Genomic DNA, 16,687 nt, shown 5'->3' on the forward strand with positions numbered 1-16,687 from the left:
GCAGCTATGAAACTGTGTCAGAGGTAATCAGACATTGCAGCAAAGTAACTCCTGGCTTGGATTACACTTTAAAGATTTTATTTATAGTTCCCAAAGACCTGAAGTTAAAACGGAAACATACTTCTCCGACTTCTGTCGTCAGTCTCTAACCTTTTTTCTAAACTAAGGTGTTCACAATTTTTTAACACTCTGATTATTTTAACCAGTGTTCCCTCTAAGCTGAGCAATCTGGAAAGGAAAGAGTTAAAAGGTCACTCTAATGAGGGCTCCACCCGAAAGGTTTGCATTCACAATCTGCAGGATGATTCCTAGTAAGATACAGGTTTAACTCTATCATTTCCAGATTGCTCTACTTAGAGGGAACACTGATTTTAACATATGATTTTTAATTTTAAAAAGGATCTATATCCACTATTTAAATTCATACCCACCATTCAAGCTTTCACCATCTGATCCCAGTTTTATTTTTTCAAATATATCCCATCTAACTCTGAATATGCATTGTCAGCTTGCTTTGGAGTGTGGATGACACATCTTTAAACTGGTCTAAAATAAATCTTTAAACTGGACCAGAAAGAAGTCTGTGAACTCTTATAATTGCTCTGTACTTAGAGGTGGACAAGCCTTTGATATGCCTGTCAGGAGGCATTTCTGTAGCGAGTGCTTCACCCCTGGTGATCATCAGAACCTACCTTTGCAGTGTACACCTTTTAAAAAGGCAGGCTTCTCCCGCTCAATAGGGATCCAAGCATCAGTGCTCATTGCCTGGGCTGGTTGCAGCAATTGGTGATGAAGAGCATATAACATCCATATACTGAGATCAGACGCAGGGGGATATGAAGATGTGGTGCTCAGTTTGAAGTCAAAGAGGCTGTGGATTATGCATTCAGATGAATAAGATCCTTGGGGGCATATTCAAATAGCTTTTAAATTCGCGGTAACGCGCGTTGCCGCGAAAAGTGCGCGTTCTTGCGGGTATTACGGTACCGCATTAACGCGGATTTTCGTTCGCAACCCTATGGGCTGGGAATGAAAATCCACGTTATTGCGGTAACGTGTATTACGTTTCGCGGCTGTTCCGGCGCGTTACCGCAAATCCAAAAGCTAATTGAATATGCCCCTTTGTGTGATGTCAGTAATAGGTAAATACATACTTGTCTACTCTCCTGGAATTTCCTGGAGGCTCCCTAATTTTGGGGAGCCCTCCCAGACTCCCGGAAAAGTAATGGAGGCCGGGGCTTTATAGACGCAATTCCACGTCATTAAGTCCTGCCCTCATTACGAAATGCCGTGAATTTTGTCATTTCCTAGCAGAAGGCGGGGCCACGTGACACAATTACGCCATCACGCCCCCCTCCTACCCCTATCACATGACCTTCCCTCTGGTTTGAAAGTAAATACAGCATATGTTACTAATATTGAACCATATAGCCTGCCAGATGTCATACTAACGTTTATCACTATAAATAAAGCATAAAGCTATTGTAGTGGTCACGCTTGAATGATGAGGATGATAGTGAATAGAATGTGACTGCTGATATTTCCTGTATAGGAGTTGTTAAAGTGGCGAAGACTTATAATTTGTTTTATCAAGTTGCTTCTGACCCTTTGTAATGTCAGGCACAGCGGGGATCTGGGAGGTTCGCCTACCTTCCAGGGAATCTTGGATTCTCCCTGACATTCTGGAAGAGTAAGCAACTATACTTTCAAATAAACAGTAGCAATATAATAATAATAATTATGGTAAATGATTTACATTATGTTGTGTTTGCAGGGCCGGTGCTAGGGTCCACGGCGCCCTAGGCATTTTTAAAAAAGCGGGCCCCCCCCCCCCCGCAAAAATCGCCGCCCTCCTCCCTCCTCTCCTTACCTTGTCTCACCACCGCCGCCTCTCTGCTCCGTCTCCTCCCCTCTACTCACTGACACTAGTAAGTGGAGGGGAGGAGACGGAGCAGAGAGGCGGCGGTGGTGACAAAATAGCCTCTTCCCCCCCTCCCCGTGCATCTGAATGCTGTGCGGCGGCCGTGACAGGTATGGTCAGCGGTCGCCGCACAGTTTTAAAGTATTTTAGAATTCTGTGGCGCCCTCAAGGCGCCCTCCAGAGCCCGGCGCCCTAGGCAAGTGCCTAACCTTGCCTAATGGGAGCGCCGGGCCTGTGTGTTTGGACCACAACATAGCTACACCTGAAGAAAAATATGTCTAAAATAGTTCAGCTCCCTTTTCCAGAGCAAAAAGCCAGACATATACTTGAACTGTTTCTGTCATTAAGACTGGAGCATAAGACTAGTAAGGAAGGCTTAATCCTTCACAGCTGCTGAGTGGATGTACATTTAAAGTTGAAGTTGTGGTTACCCAAGAAGTGGAAATGCGTAAATAGAAACACCTGACTGAGCTAAAGGAAAATGTAACATTAGAATAACTAACTGAAAGTAAATAGATGTTTCTACAGTTTATAAGGCAAACAAACAAATGTAGGGCTCTTATTAAATATATAAAAAATGTTTGTATATTAATGAAAATATTGAAGGTGTTGAAGCAGAATATAAATATCTGTGTACCAAGCTGTAACTATTTACATGAATGCACAACACTATTTTTGGCCCCTATTTTTCTATATGTTCATTTCCAGCCGTCCTAGAGCGCCTCTGGCCCACCGATCCTTTAATATGTGTGTGTGTCTGCAGTGACTCCTCTGTTGTAATGTTCACTCAGGTCCTGAAACACCTTCCTACGAACATATCATGACAAAATCACTGACCTCAGCCAGCAACTAGCACTGTACCTGTATATAGCCAGGAACTAGCACTGTACCTGTATATAGCCAGGAACTAGCACACATGCCGGTAAACACCAATTGCCACATTCATGAACTAGTGCTGCACCTGCCTGAACCAGGAACTAGCACAGTGCCTGTAATTATCAACTGCCTGGAGCCAAGAACTAGAACAGCATCTTTGTCTATGTACCTGTATCCCCACCACAGCTATAAGTCTTATTCCTCTAACTTATATCACGTGTTCCCCACACTTGTTTTGGCAGGGCGGCCATCTTTACCTTCTGTTTGGTGTCATTATTTGTCATTTTTTTGTATTATGATCAGCCAAGTGCACAGTGCTGCATAATATGTTGGCACCTTTATAAATAAAACTTAAAAATAATAATTTGTGAATCCATAAAGTGTAACCTTTTTCTTAATAAAGTGTAAAAATAATGGTAAGAGTTAGGAATGTTGGATCTGTGCATTGTGTAAGTTTTGGATGTATATGTTTGTGTAGTGAAAAGACCATCAATATAGGCTTGTGTAAATTAAGAGTAGTTATCAGAATGCTAGTCTAAATACGTTCTGAAGAGAAGGTGCGTGTCGTACACAGAGATAGTGTGCAGGATGGAAAAAAAATGATAGAAGTGAAAGAACTGTGTTGACACAGACAGAAACCAGGCCTCAGCAGAATGTTGTGAACGACTTGAAGTATAACGGAAATTAAATAGGTTATCTGGGGAGGTAGAGGTAGATTTTCTGTTGCCATACAAATCATTACTCAGCAATGCTTACTTTTCATATAATTGTGTATATGAAATGTGTGTACTGTAATTTTTACTAGATATTATTCTTGATTAACAGTAGGAGGGCATCAGATGTCGTTGCGGTACTGTCTTCTAAAGAAACACTAACCTCAACATTTTTCTTTCTTTATTTGTGTTGTGTTTAGGAAAGTAAATGTGAAAATAGATTTTTTTTTATCAATGAGTAAAGACATTTCTTTGAGAAACAGCAAGCATACATTTACTGATTATACATTTTAGACCAAATAGGCTACACCCCCAATCTGCCAAAATCTGATGTAGCGAAACCATGCCCAGATATGTCCAAACATTTCTAGATACCACCCAACTCTTCTGACAGGACCTTTCTGCATGTGAAAATGTGGACTGTTTAGAAGCACAGAGCAGGCAGATATGAGTGGTCCTTGAAATTTCCCTCTTCTATAAACAAATGACTTATAAGAAAGTAAAATACCCAGGGGTGTAGCTAGCAGTTGCTGGGCTCCATCGAAAATTGTCTTTGGGGGTAAGACTCCTGCGATGCTTAGCAACTCACCACTCGAGAGGTCCCTGCTCTGTGCTTCTGAGCATAAGCGGGGGCCAGTTAGAACATACTTGCCAACTCTCCCGTAATGTCCGGGAGACTCCCGCATTTTGCGAAAGTCTCACGGACTCCTGGGAGAGTGTGGCAATCTTCCGGATCTGCCCACTTCACTAGGAAGGGCCCACTTCCTAGTGAAGTGGGCAGAATTAGGTCCCAAATGCCGCGATTCCCGGTGAATCGTGGCGTTTGGCCCCGTCCCGTTTTGGCGGGTCCAAAATGACGCAAATTTTGCCCGCCCCCATCACGCCCACCTCCCCCGCAGGCTCCCGGATACCAACATTTCAAAGTTGGCAAGTATGAGTTAGAACTGAAAGACAAAATGACAAAATGTACCAGCTCCGCCCATGCATAGAAGAGCAAAGCAGAAGCTTCTGGAGCTGATATCACTAGATCCCCCCTCACTGCTGGGCCCGATTACAGTATGGCCTGCTACAACATTAGTACCACTCCCTGCTTCTACTTATAGTTGAAAAGGGAAGTGGTGTTGATATATATCTTGAGCAAGTCTCATCTGGAAAGACAACAAGGACAATGGCGAAGCCTCATTTTGGCTGTTTAACTGCTGTTTGTAGTATATAATAAGCTGAAAGCCTTTATGTACAAATTGTTATATAAATAAATTTATTTATAATTCCACTGGATAAAAAATATGGGAATGCTTTACAAATGGGCTTGTGGGCTTTTAAAGGTTTTAACTTGTATAGAGATAAGTACAAACCTACATATTTAGAATATTGCTCACATCCTCAGGTGTGTGTCATATACACTATATTGCAAATAATATTGTTTTAATACAAAATGTGTCTGGGTACAATATGTTATTTCTCATAGCAGCATGTAAGGGAAGTAACTAAAATTTCTCTTGAAAGGATTCTCTGTGCTTTTAATGAGCTGTGATCTATTACATTTATCAATGGAATCTTTTCTTCTCTTTTATTACAGAACTTCAGGAGACAGAAACATCTGAGTATTATAGCTTATCCCAGAGTCCCCTGGACTACAGGATTTTGTTAATGGATGAAGATCAGGACAGAATCTACGTGGGCAGCAAAGATCATATTCTGTCATTGAACATTAACAACATAAGTCATGATCCTCTGAGTGTAAGTGAATATTATGCATTATGGCTTAAATCTCTATTAACCTGCTTACACACATACTTTTGTTCTCCTAAGTTGTTGCTTACATGGTATCAAATGCACTAGGGGGTATCTTAAATTGTCCTAATGCATAGTGAAAGCTGACACCATCATTCTGTTACAGAACAGGTTGCGTGAATGGCACACAGTGTTACATTTATCTCTAACTGGAAAATGCTATTAATCATGAGGGCCACAAGTTTGCCTCTTGATAGTGTCAGGTAGGAAAATGAATGTCCCACCAGGAAATTTAGACCATTGCTAATTAAAAATTAATATTATATGTAACACAGACATTTTAGACTGTACATGCAGAATGACATATAATATACATACAGTACAGATACAGGAGCTTTTCTGTAATGTTGAGCATTATGCCTAAATATACTTAATTACACTAAGAATTCTCCCATGGCATTCCTGTCTTCGTTCTGGGCCTCATGTAAAGTTGGACGCAAGTTCATTTCCGTAGCATAAAATGTGAATTTCATTATTGCGTATAACCACAATAAGACTCATGAGTCTGTAGCATCTTGCGTCTGACTCCTTACGCTTATAAAGGCGGATTGGGGGACGCAAGGGCTGTACAAGCATAGGCAATGTACAATAAGGGCGTATTCAAGTAAATACGACCGATGTAAACTTAGTCACAGATAAGCCTGTCAGGAAACCTATGTGCTGTAGATTCTCTACCCTTGGTATAAGTTATGAAGTGATGATGATGACGATCAGCGAGATGCGTCTGACTCAACATACTGCACAGAATGTGTCTTTTTTTCAGAAAGCGATTTACACCTGCATTTTAATTGTGTCCAACTCTACATGAGATGGAAATAAAGACAGCGCTGGATCTGATCAAGAAAAAACACACATGATGCTGAAAAGTAAAATACAAAAGTAAAATATAACAATGTATTTAATGCACACAATATAGATATTTCAGTGTAGATTCTGCAAACAGTTATATCATATGACAATAAAAAATGCTAAACTAGATCTTATAAAATAAAATAAAATCAGCACAAAATACCATGTGCCATAATCAGATAGTTGTTATTATATTAACCACATCAGCTATTATCAATAATATTAAGAGCTCATTAGAAAGTCACTGCACAGAATTGATGGTAATATAAGCCCAAAGAAAGCAGCACCGTTGTGCCCAAAGTCCATATAGCGGGCTCTGGGGCATAAATGCTTGATATAATAACGACTATCTGATTAAGGCACATGGTATTTTGTGCTGATTTTATTTTATTTTATAAGATCCAGTTTTGCATTTTTATTGTCATGAGTTATAACTGTTTGAAGAATCTACATTTAATTATCTATATTGTGTGCATTAAATAAATTGTTATATTTGTATTTTACTTTTCAGCATTGTGAGTGTTTTTTCTTGATCAGATCCAGCGCTGTCTTTATTTCCGTTTCTTGTTTGCCTTTAGCAGTAGGGTTACACAACCCTAGACAGCTGCGTTTCAGATCAAGAATTGGGTGTCATTAATACCTTATTATTAATTATTTATAATTGGGCTCTATTAGAGCTTAAACTTTTGAGTCAATTTTAGACAACATTTTAGCCAGTAGATACGGTGCGCCATTTTGATCTATATTTTTTGGTCAATTACAACTCTGCATAAGGCCCTATGTTGAATAGCATTGCTTCCTACAGTGACTGATCAAAAGATCCAATACCTGTATATAGCCAATTGTTGAATGTTTTGGGAGTTATAGGGGTAAATGTATTAACCTCCGGTTTCTTCAACCCCCGCGAGTTCGGCGTCTTTGGCGCTTAAATTTAAAGTGGCGCTACCTTGTAAAGGGAAGTTTCCCTTAACAAGGCAGCGCCGCTTTAAATTTAAGCGCCGAAGGCGCCGAACTCGCGGGGGTTGAAGAAACCGGAGGTTAATACATTCATCCCATAGTGTTACATGTGATGGGCCAGAGGGGTAACTTAAAAATGTTGCCTACTGGTGGATGACTTGGTTATTTTAATGAGCCTGAAAATAAATGGAAATAGTATATACTGTATATTGCAAACATGTATTTTCTGTAACATTTACATGTTGTATTGTTGAGAGCATATATTGTACCAACAGTGAAACATAATAAAAATATAAATAACAAGCAAAAAAATGTAGACGTTTCAACTGCAATATGTACTATGTATTTGGAAAATATGATTTGCTGCATGCTTGGAAGATGCAAAGTTATAGATCAAAATGTTATGGATTCTATCTTGTTAGTTTATCAGAAATTATTTATTTTATGGTCTGTTTAAAAAACACAGTTTTGTTTGTCATTTAAAACTCTTTCTATAGATGAAGTAACTAAGAATATGGCACAGTCACATAGCCTGCTGGGCCTCATCTGGTACTTGAACAAAGCACCAATTCATGGTTGCACAATACAGTATTATAGGTCTGAATGTACTTTAGCACCAATTTGTACAATTTCCTTGTTTTTTAAGCTTTATGAAGTGAGACTGTTACATATGGTATGCTACCCCATTTTATTCTCAGTACCTGACTTGTTTTAGTATAATTGTAGTTTAAGACACCAATACATATCTTATTTCTCCCAATTAATTTACAGGGATTTAAGAAATAGCTACAGAAAATAAAATATTAGATCTAATACAGTTAGTGCTAGTATTAAATGTATGGTGTTGCTAATGGGATAGTATATAAGATGAGTAGATAATAGATTCATTAATAATAGATTCAGTGAGGGAATATCCCACATTTCTGTACAAAATAGAATCTGGGCCATTGGCCTAATAGTTCGCCAATATTTTTGTAGAATCATTTGCTCTGGATGTCATAATAGTTTTGCCCATTTTCAATAAAATGGTATTGTTATGATTAGTTGTCATGTATACAGAAATGTATATGATAATCAAAGCTAAATTACAACCTATCCTAAAAGCTAGCAAACACATTTATGTCCAGAAGTTAAAATAATAAATAAAAATATTAATTTCAGTTTTTGTAGTTTTCTTTCTACTTCAAGAATGGGCATCTCACTTTTTGTATAGAAAATTCATAGATAAAAGTTTAGGTTCAAAAATAGAAATCTCTGGGTTGATCAGTGACAACAAGTATGAAAACAAGAGTTTCCCCAGAATGGGGGTTTGTGAGGGAATATCATCCCATCCTGCTTAGAGCATACTTACCTATTTTTTATAATTCCCCTAGAGAAGAGGTCAGGTGACAGGTGAGGTGTGTGTGTGTGTGGGGGGGGGGCGGGGGAAGGGGGCGTGATGCAGTGAATTGCCTTATTTGGCCCCGGGCCCCATGACATAGGGGCACGATCGTGGCTTTGAGGCCAAATGAGGCCAGACACAGGAGGGTGGCCTGCTCTCCCGGGAGTTTTGGAGAGCAGTCCAATATTCTGGAGTCTCCCGACATTCCCAGGAGAGTAGGCAATCATGGCTTGCATGCCAATGTTGAACAGGCCTGGGTGCCTATAACTACGACTTTAAGGCAGCCGTCACAAAACTTTAGTGCAGAGTTTCGAAAACTCTAGTCCACAAGCTCCTCATAAGAGTTCAGGTTTTAAAAATATCCATGCATTAGTATAGGTGACTTAATTAGTGCCTTAATCATTTTGATTGAACCGCCTGTACTCAAACCTGGATATCTTTAAAACCTGGATTGTTAAGGAGTCTTGAGGACTAGAGTTGAGAAACACCACCGTAGGTTATTATATGCCCAAATAAAAACCATGAAAAAAGTAGCTTACATTCCGCTAACTGCATATTGTCACTCTAGGAATGAGCAGTAATATTCATAAAAAAATTATGAAAAAACGGCACACAGTGATATCTTATCAAAATTGTGTTATATGCGCAATTGCACTGTAGCACATAGAAAGAAAACAAATTCCAATTATTATTACTATTAGTGCAATTTACAAAAGAAAAAACATGTGATTGGTTGCTATGTGTACATCTTATTTTATTATAGCATAGTCCCATTGATTTTAGTCTAACTATGTAGGCATCTTTCAGTCATTTGTTAGTTTTGTTTTGTTAGTGTTAATATAAAACTCGCTTGGTGAATACTAAAATGCATTCCAATAACATTCGTATATTAATATATTTCTGTAGTGCTTTTTAATATTCAAAATGTAACAAAATTTATACTGTACCAAATGCTATGAAAATATCTATACAGTTGTACAAATATTACTTTTTAAATATTTTTTGTGCCTTTTCTTTTCACATTTTCAATCAGGTTTTCTGGCCGGCTTCTGCAAACAAAGTTGAAGAGTGCAAGATGGCTGGCAAAGATCCCACAGTAAGTCAGCGAGTCAAATGCTTGTCCTGTGAGTCAGGTTGAGGCCTGTGCAGCCAAAGGAAAAATGAATATAAAGGGTGCGGTTTCTACTAGCTATCCCCGTGGAGTGATGGCATTAATGCACGCAGTTCCAAAAGGGAACCTGTTGATGTTATAACCATAGCATGTAAACACAATTGATGAGTTAATGTGTAACTTCAACAACCATAGCAGATGGTGTTAATTCCTGACTTAGTTTCTGCAAAATCTATCTTAATTGTTATAAATATTAATGTGTATGCATGTTAGCACATTTGATACAAATGTTTTTTTTTACATGTGAAACATATATTGTGATGCTAAAATAGTTACTTCAGGAGATATAATAATAACAATAATAATAATAATAATAATAATAAAGGAATAATTTTATTTATATAGCACTTTTCTTCCAATAGAACTCAAAGCTCTTTTTGTGCAAATTAAAGTGAGATTATATATAATCAGAAGCTGCTTCATGTAAACAGGACCCTGGTTATGTAATGCTTTGAATGTGAATAAGCCAATCTTGAAACAGAACTTGCGGGCAGACAGTGATAGGAAAGGAGAACCGGTGTTATGTGATAGGAACGGGGCTGGTTAGTTAACAATCTGGATGCCACATTTTTTACCAAATAGAGGTGGTGTAATTCTTTTTCTGGGAGACCCAAGTGCATTACAGTAGTCCAAGCCTGAGGACACAAATGCAGGAAGAATGCAGTTAGATCTTCTTAGGGAGCCAAATGTTTTTCAGATGAAAGAATGAAGATATGATAATGGCTGAAACCTGATGTTTAAATGTCAAGCCACAATCAAGTACAACAACAAGATTCTGCATAAGATTAAAGTTTTGCAACTCCAAACCCCCAAGCTTAAACCTAGCTGGTTGGCCTAGATGCAATCTTGTTATTTAAGGTTAAGCTCCTATCATAAGAAACTCTGTTTTATCAGGATTTAAACTCAACCAATTAGCACCCATTCATTCCTTGACCTCTGCTAGACAACCATTTAGTACCCGAAGCACAGATATAATTGAGTATTATCTGTATAGTAGTGTTAGGCTGCTTCCTATGGCCGCAACCAGGGCTGCCAAGAGGATTTCAGGGCCCCGGTACAACAAATTCATGGGGCCCCCCTTATAGTCGAATATGTTTATAAAAAAAAAATTAGCATTTTTTTTGGGGGGTGTGGTCATGCATTTGGGGGCGTGGCAAATTCACCATTGGGGAGTGGCTAACACTTCAAAATCACTAGGCTCTGAATTCGCCATAGCATCACATATGTCCAAGCACACCTGACTTTCAGGACATCTAGCACCACAGTGTAGTATAGAAAGAATGCAGTGTGTACACAAATAGTTCAGTCTTGGCCTGCATCTTACATTGGGCACAACACTCACCAAAAATTGGCATTGTCCCTACTAGAATCACAACATTTCACATACTGTCCTGCTCTCTCCTACCTGTTCTTCTCACTTTCACCACCTGTGGCTGCAGGTTTCTTTAGTTTCGGCTTGTCTGTATCCTGGAATGCTGGGGGCCCTATTTGAAACAAAATGGCTACATTTAGATAATTCCAAACAACCCTGGCGTTAAATCAATACCACCCACGATTAATAATTAGGTCTTCCTCCAGCTCCAACATTACAATAATGTGCCCCTTCATCATCGCCATACCTTATGATCACACTGCGCCCGCACTCTGTGCTGCTTTTGCCCCCTTCACCTGGCTCCCTTTCATCACACTATACTATGCTGCTCCCCCCCCTTTTTCAATCCCACTGTGCCATGCCTCCCCCCTTTTTAACCCCAATGTGCCATGCTGCCCCCCATTTTTTAACCCCACTGTGCCATGCTGCCCCCTGTTTTTTAACCCCACTGTGCCATGCTGCCCCCCTGTTTTTTAACCCCACTGTGCCATGCTGCCCCCCTTTTTTAACCCCACTGTGACATGCTCCCCCCTGTTTTTTAACCCCACTGTGCCATGCTGCCCCATTTTTTAACCCCGCTGTGCCATGCCCCTCCTCTTTTTTTAACCCCACAGTGCCATGCTGCTCCGTTTTTTAACCCCACTGTGCCATGCCCCCCCATTTTTTAACCCCACTGTGTCATTCTGCCCCCTTTTTTTAACCCCACTGTGCCATGCTCCCCCCCGTTTTTTAACCCCACTGTGTCATGCTGCCCCCATTTTTTAACCCCACTGTGCCATGTTGCCCCCCTTTTTGAACCCCACTGTCTCATTCTCCCCCCCCTCTGTTTTTTAACCCCTCTGTGCCATGCCCCCCCGTTCTTTAACCCCTCTGTGTCATGCTGCCCCCCCATTTTTTAACCCCTCTGTGCCATGCCCCCCCTCGGTTTTTAACCCATTTGTGCAAAGCCCCCCTGTTTTTTAACCCCTTTGGGCCATGACCCCCTCGTTTTTTATCCCCTTGTTTTCCTCCCTTTACTTACCTTTTCCTTTTCTTCTCTCTTCTTGCCCGGGCCCGGGTAATTAGTACTCCCTCCCCCCCTCTCGGCGGCTCTGCTGGGTACACACTGGAGCATTTTCGGCCAATAATTGGGTAAATCAGCTGACATACGACCAGGGCCATCTTTTCCATTGGGCACGATGGGCAACTGCCCGGGGGACCCACGGGCAAGGGGGCCCCATAGGCACGGCTCTTAATGAGAATAAATAATCCTGCAAAAGAAAAAAACCTGCAAAAAACACCTACAAGGGTCACTGAGCAAGTACATCTAGCTATCCCTATCTCTATATATCTATATCTATATCTATATCTATATCTATATCTGTATCTGTATACATCTATATATCTATATCTCTATCTATATCTAGGGGCCCCGGTGCACTGCTTTGCCCGGGGGCCCATAATGTTGTTAAGATGGCCCTGCATACGACTGTTCGGTTGGAAGTCGGGTTATAGTGACACGATGGTCGCAAGTTGTTCCAAAGTGTCGATTGTCGACTCATTTGGTTGGTCGTACACTACTTGATCACCTAATGATCATGTAGTGTGTATAAGTTTCTGATCGATCCACAAGGAACTTCCGATAGTTCCTTGAGCTGCGACTCCTTTGGGGGCGTGTGTATGTTAATTTATGATGCCCGTACCAGTCCCACGTGGTGTGGTGTCCGCACGTCACTCATTTGGTAATTAGGTGCTTCTAGAGGTAAAGCAATAGCAGGTGTCTATTGCGTTAATTCATACAGCATATGTCTGCCATTTTAGTTAGAAAACTTTGTTAGTGTAGTGTTGTAAAAAAACAACATTTCATTTATATGTGTATTGCTTATGTCTACTTTCTTAATAATAGCTATGTGTCACTTTATTGTACACTCACTACACATGAATACAAATGCTAAATTTGTGCATTACATTTTTCTGTCTGCATAATTATATATATTTTTGTATATAACACGTTTTTGTGTTTACTATAGATGTGTATTTTATATATGTCTGGTTAGTACATCTGTGTAAATGGTACTGCCTCTTTCACCTGTTTTCTGTAGCCCTTTACATGTACATTGAACATGTTTTATAATCGAACTTTACTTGTTAATGCATATGTTTGTAAAATAACAAACATACACTATACACGTGCTAACAAATGTATGAAGAAAACATGTTATCTTCGCTTTTTTATGAGGTTTGGGGTGGCTACTATTGAACATGCTCTGCCCTTTATTTACATTTCTTGGGGATATCGCTACATGGACCTCAAAAGTCGTTTCAGTGTGTACAAAATTCTAATTTTTGCTCACGACAATATGGCTGTGAAAAGTCGCTGTTCGGATGGTTGATCTTTCGTTAATCGTCTAAAACGTGACTAGTGTGTACGCATTAATTGTCCAAGCGATCGGACCTTCTGTCGAAGATAAAGTCGTTGTACATAACATGTCGGACGGAAAATTCTTCAGTGTGTACCTAACCTTAGGCCTGGCTATGACATCTGATTGTTTTCACCCAGCGGTATCATCTATACTGCAAAAAGCATGCGAGATAGGATAGAGCCCTATTTATCACAGCATGACAGGGGCCCAGGTGAAGAAGATTATACTCCTGAATACACTCTCTGTGACCTGCCAGTGAGAAACAATTTGTAGGAAATATTTTCCTACTGCGGTTGGCTGTTCAGGATGTTTCACTGTAGGGAATATATATTTTGGCTTGGATGGAAGCAAGAAAAACTGTAGATGTTTTATGACTTTCCTAGAGCAAAATACAGGAGCACTGCACTGGTTCCGTGTCATTTGGTTTTAAGTTGTTTGTGGGTACTATATTATTTTATTAATCTTTTCTTGTTACCTTTTTCTTGGCTGACACCCATTATTTAGTCAAAGTATTGGATAATGGGGTCTTAGACAGCTACGTTTACATCTAGGTAGCTAGAGGCCCATGGAACGCTCTGTGAATAGATCTGTGCTGCCTTTATCATCTCACCCTCTGCAGATTCACTTACCATAAAAGACAAACACATTTGTCCAGCACATAACACAGCTCAACAAATGAAAGCAGATCATCCAAAGCAACATGCAAGTCATTTCCAGTACATAATATGGCCCCTTCATTGTTTATTTTCCCATAATGTAAACTATTTACGGGCCCAAATTAACAGAAGAAGTTAGAATATGTTTCTATAGCAGTTATTATCCTATTTGTGTCCTAGAAGGAGGCGTGACATAGATTTCATGGCCTGAGCACACATGGGTGTCTTGGTTGCACTCTTCACCTCCTCCTGCTTCCGCCATGTGTTACAGAGAGAGTGCCTGGGTGCAGTTACAATAGCAATCTGCTCACTGGTTATAGGTGTGTTCCCATTGATGATATCTATATCACATGTTTAAAGAAGGGCAAAAAACTGTAGTGTAGTTTTATTCAAAGCAGTGTTTTACTGCTTGCTGTATCTGCACCTGAACCCATTCTCTGATAAAATATATTGATCATGAGCAGCAGGAAATGAAAGAGGATGTGCAAGAAAGCATTAGGGGCTGGTAAGTGCTATGGGGTTCCTGACTTGGACATCTCTTGGGAGAGATTATGTAGAAGTGCAGAAGATCATACTTACCTACTTTTGACAGGCTCCCTCCGGGAGATCACTAAAGAGGGGTGTGAAGGGAGGGCGGAAGCGGAAGGGCTTCATGATTTGCATCATTTTGGCCCCACCCCTAGGGATGTATACCTGTTTGGGGTCATTTTACAGTGGTAAAAAGACCCAAAGCAGGCATTATGTCTCTGGGGGCGGGGCCAAAATGACGCGAATCGCGACCGGCCACCCCTTTTCTGTCCATGCACCCCTCCATGTCAGCAGATGCGGGAGAATTGCCAGCTCTCCCGGGATTCCGGGAGACCTACCCGGAATTCGGTAGTCTCCCAGAGATATGACAGTTATTCTTATGTTTTTGCATTTCACCACATGTGGTGTTCTTCACTTTGTAAGTTACAGTATCATTCACAGTGGCCTAAGGCAGCATAAATCAACTTTTTGTATAGATTTGAGTACAGCATATTGTGTTGAAAGAAACGGTTATTTCAAGTAGTTAGGATGTAGGAATCCAAATATTTTCCTTTTAAAGACTGTATGTGCTTGTAAAGATAACGGATTCTGACATGGATGGAAACATATTTAACTGGAGATATATATGTACCTACCCACCTAAAATAAAATATATTCATTTTAAACCGTTGCCAAAACACAGACACTGCTTACCTTTTATTACATCAAGATCTCTTTTGACAGATTACTGTTTAACTTCTGTACAGAAATGTAAACTGTCTGTGATTGCTAATGCTCTGACGTACCACTGGAAGTCCCCGATAATTCCTTATATCTAAACTTCCTCTAATAACAGCACATTACCTGCTGTTTAATGTAGAAAGTTTTATTGAAAACAATATGACAATTATACTAACTCATATATAAGGAATTTTCCCTGAAATGTTCATTATGAATCCATTTTGATTGTACAGTTTTCAGTAATGTTACCACAGAGCTATTTGTCTCAGTGTTAACCATGTCATTTACAGGTGATTTTGCATTTTAAATGACAAGATGCATGTTGAGCAGATCACACCACAGACGACTTCATAGCAAAAGCCATAGCACCTACAAAGTCAGCTTGATGCTTTAAAAGTGGAACTGAAATAATAAATCACTTATTTCTTAAACCTTTATTAAAACATGTATACATTTTTTCATGGGCAGAATTGTGCATCCACGGGCCCCAAAGCAAAATTTGAGTAGGGGCCCAATAGTGCTGCTGTAGATACCCAGACCCCCTATTCGGTTCTGGAAAGAGCAGAGAGGGGCCTTCTCAGCATTAACAGAATCATTTATTCACTCTGGAGAATCAGGCCAATCACAATGCGTGGAATGTAAAGAAGCTAATCAGCAAGGATCAATAAATGTTACATGTCTATAGCCATATGAAAGGAAATTACAGCCCCTCTGGGATGCCTTCTTCCTGAATTGTATTAGGAGTTAATACATTTTTCTGATTGTGAATTATGATGTGATCTGTGACGGAGCAGTGAACTGGTTTCTAACTAATCTTCATCTTCACTTTTGTTCTGTTGCATGCTTGGTACATAGCAGCATTTATACTTGCTGACTCTCCCGCAGTGTCCGGGAGACTCTTGAAATAGTGGGTGATCTCCTGTAATCCCAGGAGAGTCTTTTAGTCTCCCGGAGACAGATGAATGAACAAAGTGCAGCAGCGGGATTCTCGCCCACACTTCTAACCGGCAGTAGCACTGTCCTGCACTAACTTCCAGGTCAGGTCCCCCACCGCTGATTAACACTAAGTGGGCGATTTATATGTGTTGTAAGTACAGTATCCAACTGTTCCTATTGAAGATAAGAAATTATCTAGGTCTGCTGTATATCAGCTCTATTAGATCCTGATTCCACTTGGTCTAAAACTAGTTAGCAGGAGAAACATTTTCTTGGTCTGCTCTGCAATCTTTCCACGCTGCACTTGGTTTCCATATAATTCAGCAGATCCTTGGTATTGTTCTCCTTGCCTCTCTGATAATCATGTAGTAGAAAGCTGTAGGCATATAGTGTAAAGCTGTGTTCCAGCAA

The 16,687-nt window shown here is 40.1% G+C and overlaps 1 protein-coding gene across 2 annotated transcripts in view; it reads left to right on the forward strand.

Moving 5' to 3' along the window:
* Positions 1 to 16,687, forward strand: part of SEMA3C (semaphorin 3C) — a 144,620-nt gene that overhangs the window by 65,148 nt on the left and 62,785 nt on the right. For both annotated transcript variants that reach the window (XM_075208711.1, XM_075208712.1), the window contains exons 3-4: positions 5,090 to 5,250; positions 9,525 to 9,587. In XM_075208711.1, coding sequence (XP_075064812.1) covers positions 5,090 to 5,250; positions 9,525 to 9,587 — 224 coding nt within the window. The remainder of the gene's footprint in view (positions 1 to 5,089; positions 5,251 to 9,524; positions 9,588 to 16,687) is intronic.

This window comes from Mixophyes fleayi, chromosome 4, assembly GCF_038048845.1.
Source record: "Mixophyes fleayi isolate aMixFle1 chromosome 4, aMixFle1.hap1, whole genome shotgun sequence".
NCBI classification, from domain to species: Eukaryota; Metazoa; Chordata; class Amphibia; order Anura; family Limnodynastidae; genus Mixophyes; species Mixophyes fleayi.